Source organism: Eutrema salsugineum, unplaced genomic scaffold (assembly GCF_000478725.1).
Source record: "Eutrema salsugineum unplaced genomic scaffold, Eutsalg1_0 scaffold_8, whole genome shotgun sequence".
NCBI lineage: Eukaryota > Viridiplantae > Streptophyta > Magnoliopsida > Brassicales > Brassicaceae > Eutrema > Eutrema salsugineum.
Window position 1 is genome coordinate 6857705 of NW_006256414.1, and position 6892 is coordinate 6864596.

General features: G+C 35.1%; 1 protein-coding gene across 1 annotated transcript; it reads right to left on the minus strand.

Annotated features, from left to right (window-relative positions):
• Window positions 1–626: 626 nt before the first annotated feature.
• Window positions 627–5196, minus strand: LOC18009888 (potassium channel AKT6). The gene is made up of 12 exons (XM_006392283.2): window positions 4903–5196; window positions 4084–4449; window positions 3849–3906; window positions 3434–3751; window positions 3116–3361; window positions 2919–3017; window positions 2784–2816; window positions 2475–2660; window positions 2158–2352; window positions 1983–2058; window positions 1327–1908; window positions 627–904 (listed from the first exon to the last, which is right to left on the minus strand). The coding sequence occupies exons 1-12, from the start codon at window positions 5136–5138 to the stop codon at window positions 630–632; spliced, it is 2670 nt and encodes an 889-aa protein (XP_006392345.1). The 5' UTR covers window positions 5139–5196; the 3' UTR covers window positions 627–629.
• Window positions 5197–6892: the final 1696 nt, after the last annotated feature.

Consider the following 6892-nt stretch of genomic DNA (forward strand, 5'->3'; position numbering starts at 1 on the left):
ATTGTCATAAATTCAAAACTTAAAAGAATATCTATATGTTATTATCCTTAATATTGATGATGAAGTCAAATATGATATTAAAATTTATTTGGAAACAGTTACACATAAAAAACAATTAATCAAGTCTAAAATATTTCACAAATTTTGGATGTTGATAAGAAGATTATATTAAAGATCATGTTTCCTGGTACACACCAAAATATTTATTCATGATATTATTAGAATAATATATATATATATATATATATATATATTAGTTTATCCAATATTTTTATCACAAGTTTTAAATATTTTTTTATCGAAATTTGTTAATTCTTATCATCTCAAAATTAGTAAAATTAATATTATTTTGTTGTGTTTATTAGTTTATCAAATAATAAACTTATATTACTTTTACTGTAGTTTTTTTTTTTAGTTTAGTCAACATTTCATATATACATGTAAACAATAGTTAACACTGAATATATACAAATCTAAAAGTTGTGTCAATACCCCCTACCCAATGAAAATTGGGGTTTACGGTGCCCACTATAAATCCCAATACGACTATGGCTTACGAGTTGTGTTAAATAAAATTAGGTTTTTTTTTGGTTAAATAAAACAAAAACGAAAGAGAGTTTGCGTGTGAATCAAGGATCTCTAGCAAGAATGAGATAATCGCCATCTCTTATAAGAGTGATGTCGTCAATTTCGGCTCCTTCTCTCGTAACTACTTTCGTTGGCACGAAACCCATCTTTCTTTCACCAATTTCCAGTAGCTCTTCCATAGAACTCGGCAACATTACCACTTTTCCACCAATTTCACCATTTTCTGGCGAACTAATCGTGACTCTTGCCGGGTAAAACGCACCTACTCCTCCTACTGGAAGTGCTGGGCTTCTTGTATTTTCTCCTCCATCATCACCTGTAAGAAAACGACAGTGAAACCATGTTTTTCAGTTTAGCCAAAAGCCTCGATATCGTGCCAAAAATAAACAGAACAATGCAATGATCTTTGTTAATTGTATATAAGAACAACTATAAGAAGGCATCAAATCTAATTTCCTTCACCAATAAAGAAATACACCATTATATTTAGGCTAGTAATGATCTTTGGAGTAAGGGTTTGGGATTTCAAGGTTAGGGTTTAATTTTAGGTGTTAAGGCTTAGTTTTAGGCTATTTTAATATTTTGACATATTTTGTTAACTTCTGTATAGAAGAATATGACCTATTCTCCTAAGAACCTATGTGGCTCTTGTGATATATAAATTTCTGAGAATATGGTTACGTGACAAGAAAGCAACCAGTATGGGAGATCAAATGGAGAGTGTTGAGGTGATTTTACCTGTATTTGCCGCTGAAATAAATCCGAAAAGCGAGTTTCTAAAGTTAATGAGTTTCCGTCTCTGAGAAACCACAAGCTGGCCTCCCTCTTGGACAAGAGGAATCTCTCCTGAATGTGTCATTGTAGGCTCACTGCTATATTTCATCAATGGCTTTCCTGTAACAGGAATCTCAGGTGTTCCAGGGACACATTTTGGTTTCTTCTCAACGGGCCTGTGATTATGAAACAAAGTCTTGATGTCTTCATGGCCTTGATGCTCGGCAAGAGCTCGAGGTGTCCAACCATAAGAATCTGGCATGTCCAAATCGGCACCTCGGTCTAGTAAGAACTTCACAATCTCCAAGTGTCCTTCTGAGACTGCTTTGTGTAAAGCTGTAGCTCCGTTGCCATCAGGGATTGTGACATCACCGCCGTATTTGATGATGTCTTTGAGTGCGTCTAAGCTGTTTTTTTCCACGGCTAAACATGAGAAATAGCTCACTGAGTCTAAGCTTAACTTTGCCCCGTTTTCTGCAAGGAGTTTTGCAATTCCGCCATGTCTCCCTATGATTGCTTCCCACAATGGCACATTACCTTCTGAATCTGCAAAAATAGATATACTTTCAGCACAGCTAACTACTTCATGCTACCCTCGTGAGACTTTTTTGACTACTTACCTCTAATGTTAGGATCTGCCCCATGTTCGAGAAGTAAAACAACACAATAATGGCTTCCTTTTGATGCTGCTATATGCTGAGATATACAGAGAAAGAAACCTATAGAGTTAACCAAATTTTGAATATGACATTAAAAGAAGGAAGCTGGTATATACAGAGGACTTTTGGGGATTACCAGTGCAGTTCGACCGTTCTTATCCATCTCATTAGGGCTCGCGCCTCGTCTTAGTAACTGATGAAGCAATAAATCATCTCCTCTGGCTGCAGCAAAACACAAGCTGAGAGGTAAATCCATTTTCCCTTGAGCCAACATGTGTTCTGTATCAGCCAAAATGCTTTTCATCACTGGATCTTCTGAGTCTTTTAAATGCTGCATCAATCATAAACATATCTTTTATGCAACAATAGACCAGTTTTGGTTTGGTTATAAAGAACAAAATGAGAAAAAGCAAGTTCAAAAAACCAAAAAGAAAGACAAAAATTCATACATACCTGAAGAAGATTATTCATGATTATTGCTCCATCTCCTACGTTTGCTTGAACAAGATTTAAGAGTGCTGTACGGTTTAGACGAAGTAACTGACTCAATCGCTTGGTACGAACAGTAAACAGCTGCGGTCTATAACATAGTACACCAACTTCACCAAAAACATTTCCTGTCTGTGCTTCTTTAACTACCTATAAAAAAAAAAACCCAACAACAACCAATTGCTGAATATGTTTCAGTTTCCAAATTGCAATGATGTTAAAGAAGAACACAATCAGATCTTAAAATAGACTAAAAATGGTAATTAGACTTGCCTGCTCCACTCCATTTACACGCGCAATTATTTCCTGCCATATAGAGTAATGTGTAAGAAACTCAATACAAGAAGTGGATACATAATGTATCTTTTAAAACTAGAGAGCAAACTTCATTATAAGCGAAACACTTACAACTGCTCCTGTCACCAATATGTAAAAGTCTGTTGGTGCTTCATTTTGCAAAATCACATCTTCTTTGGGAGGAAAATACTCTGCTTTCATCTCGGTGACCTATAAAATACATTAAGATATCAGACACTTCAAGCCAATCTTTAACATATGATTTAGATCACCAATTTGAGTTCCTACGCAAGCAAAGGTAAACATACCAACTGGAAAAGAAGATCGTTGGATATGCCATGGAACAAGTAAATCTTGTCAACAACTTCGTAGAAAAGATAATGCGATATGCTGGACCGAATAGCTTTAGGGAGGGAATCGATGATTTCTTGCTGTTGTAGACCTTCTGAATCGGTTCTGTACCTTAAGCACAGATGAGCTACCATCTGGTCTTGCAAACGTACCGGTAGATTGTTCCTTTGACCAAACCCTGAGGCGGCTTGGATGGTATCTCTCTGAAACAATGCAAGACTCATGAAAACTCCACTTATTAACAATTCACCAAGAAATAGAACATTAGAACTTACAAATTTTCTTGTTCGACTGGTCACATGAACAACCAAGTTGGTCATATTACCGATTATATATGCAGACAATCCAAGATTAAACACCATGTAGCAAAGGATGAAAGTCATCTCTCTTGAATTGACACCATGTATATCACCATAGCCTGTTGTGGAGAAAGTGGTTATGGACCAATACATTGCCGTGTTATACTGCACCGCAAGTGGAGACTGTTTCCAGTTTTCGTCGGTTAATGCCATAAACGTCTTGGAAGGGTCCGGGTAATGTGCGGCGATCGAATATAAGAAGCAGGCACCACAATGTATCACAAACAGAGTAACCTACATATATTACCAAATCAATATTGTAATTTTTTACAGCTAATAAAATCTGTTCATTAGAAGAGTGTGTACAAATCAAGTAGACATAGATACTTACAAGAAGAAGCTTCGTGCAGCGAACCCAAAAGTAGTTGTATCTCCTATCTTTCTCTAACCTGAACAGAAGAGCTCAATGTCATACACTCATACTCACCATAAAATATCTCTATAACAAAACACATTTGTATCCTATCTGTCGGAAACCGTTGGTAAAGCCCATTTCTGACGGTTTTTTTTTTTCATCGTAAATTGAATGTTTTCTTGTAGTAAAATGTTTTAATTTTATTTCTGACCTGGCAAAACAGTTACTGACCCTCCGAAGACGCCATAGACGTAGCATACTGAAAATGCCATATCCTTGGATACTCTCATGTAACAAGCTACCGAAACTTTCATAAGGAAATGTTGATACAACATCAAAAACAAGCCAAGTTGAAGCGTATCTCCAAGCTATCCTCTTTGGATCATCGACGAGGAGGTACGTTGCCTTGTCCAGAAAGGCAAGGAAAAATGTCAGAATTATATCGACAGCAAAAAATCCGTTCACGATGTTATCGAGAATACTGAGAGGTGCTCTTGGCTTTTGCAAGAACCCGAATTCAAAAGGCGACGCCCAAGCTGTGTAGAGCACCAAAAACACCAAAAACGTCTCCCACGCTCTGAAAATTATACAATTACGCAGCTTTGTGAGTGATACTATGGCAATACTATAGCTATATAAGTAGAAACATTCACATTTTTCCTCCGAACATACATAATCAGGGCTAATCTTTAGAATCTAATAACAATTCTGTACTTACAAGATTGGCCAGTTACTTAAAAATTAAGTAGGTTTTTTCCGATTTAGCCCATTGGAGATGATGACTCTTCTACACAAACTAAAGGGTCAACAATACACCCTATTCTTAAACCAAAAAAAAATAATATACCCTATTCTCCCATATTAAAAGTAGGACACAAAAATTGTTGTGAGCTACAAAACAAATCTAAGCAAACGAGGGCTTAACATTTAATGAAGTTTTCAACGATGAGGAATCTCTAACCCTAGTTTTTCATGATCTAATCAAAGAACCATAGAAGAGTCGACCATATAATTTAGAGAAAATTGGGACCTGTAGCGAGGATCAAAGGGAGAGATGATGAAACGACGGAGATTGACCTCACGCGAGGGACGAGAGGTGGCTCCGAGAGAAGGAAGAAGATCAAAACCTTTGCTAAGGCTGTATTGGCTCATTGTTCCATCTCGGGACAAATTGTCAGCCACGTCATCCTCCGCCTCCTTTGCTCCTCCGCCGCCTCCTTCGCCGTCTTTCTCTCCCCAAAACCATACCTTCTTCTTCTTATCCATTGAGATGGATTTTTTCGAAAAATTCTGTTCACGTTAGGTTTTGATTTTGGTTGTTGCAAGAGAGACGCACAAAAAAAGGTTTTGATCTCCTCCGATTTCATCGGTTTTAAATTTCCTCCTTTTATATATTTTATTTCTTTTTCTTCTTTTGGGCCTGAGCTTGGAACTGTTTTGCTTTCCCTCCTTTTTTTTATTCCTTCTCGCCACAAAAAATAGCATGTAAGTTACGGTTTAATTGGTCTATTAGCATCAAAGTTTTCAAAAATAAACAAATTGGCATATTTGTTTTGAAATTAATTGATTGACCATTTTTTTAATTGAGATGTGTATTTCATATGTTAGCAATATAAGGCGTTTAACATGAATAATAAATTGGAAATATTTTGACCAAAGAAAAAAAGAAATAGTAATATATTCCTTTCATGTAGAATCTTGATGGCTAATCAGTACCATATATTAGGGTATGAGTGCAAGATGCGTCTTTGGAAGTACCTCTAAATCCTGATGTGAAACTTCAAACTTCCACACATATGTATGTCGGTGGTAAGCCGGTCACTAGGCAGAAAAATTCGTGCAACATACATTGGTGGATAAGTCATATTCTGATATTAGAGATGCTTATGTGAGATAGCTTTTGCGGGATCGTTGGGGAGTAAAGAAGAACCAGGAGATTTGGTATGTGATCGCGTTAGATAGAGGTGGAATAGAGATTATGGGTAAGGATAAGTGGATTGATCACATGCTTTCTGTCTCTAGTAGCTATATGATTATGCATTGTTTGGGTATGTTCAGAATGTTTTAAGGTGATTTTTTATGCTCAATTATGGTTAAGTATGCATATATTTTCTGTTTAAGTACTGCTTCAATCATACATTAGTCATGTTATGTGTTGTTTTGAATTTAGTGGGAATGTTCTAAAATTTTACAAAGTAGAATAATAAAAAAGGAGTGTTTGAGAATATGATACTTTAAAGTTTCTATTTGAAGAATAGGTAGTTTTAAGTTTTTATTAGTTTTTGGATAGTTTTGGTGGGTCATATTTTCAAAACTTCAAAGTTAGTCATGTGTCTTAGAGAGAGATAGAGATAGAGAGATATGTTTTCTAGAGAGACAGACACCGAAAACTACGTGGTCCCAACAAAAAAATATCTAGATGTGCTTATACACCTAGAAATACATATATTTTTTTTCTCTTTCTCTTTTCTACTTTTTGAGAGAAAATTTTTTTTTTTAATTATTTTCTATTTCCTTCTTTTTTAGAAAATTTATTCCTCAAATCTTTGATCATATATTTAATTCTAAACAATAAATCAGATTATGACATATACATTAAAAAATTATAGTTTTTTTATACATATCAAAATTTGAATTTAAAAAAACAGATATTATTAAAAAATTATATGCAATGTACACATATATGGTATACATCTATGCAGTGTACACGTTTGTGATGTATACGCATACCTAAGCAATGTACATCTATACGGTGTATACACCTATGCGGTGTATACATATACAGTGTATACATATGTGTGGTGTACACATATGTACTGTATTCATATGTGTGTACGCATAAGCTTGTACACATTTTAAATCATTACCATTGGAATAAATTTCAACAAGACTATTACTAATTGGTGTTCACAACATGTATAAAAGAGGTGTACACATCATTTCATATAGCATCATGTTCTCCGCCTTTGTATAATATAAATTAAATAATATAAAATATGAAAACACTAAAAAATATAAAT

Bases quoted from the DNA above. Each gene is read 5' to 3' on its own strand.
- LOC18009888 (XM_006392283.2), bottom strand. From the start codon at position 5,138: ATGGATAAGAAGAAGAAGGTATGGTTTTGGGGAGAGAAAGACGGCGAA. The intron at 2,817-2,918 runs GTAAGTGTTTCG...TCTATATGGCAG, and splicing joins TATTGGTGACAGGAGCAGTT to GAAATAATTGCGCGTGTAAA. The intron at 1,909-1,982 runs GTAAGTAGTCAA...CTATTTTTGCAG, and splicing joins GGCAGATCCTAACATTAGAG to ATTCAGAAGGTAATGTGCCA.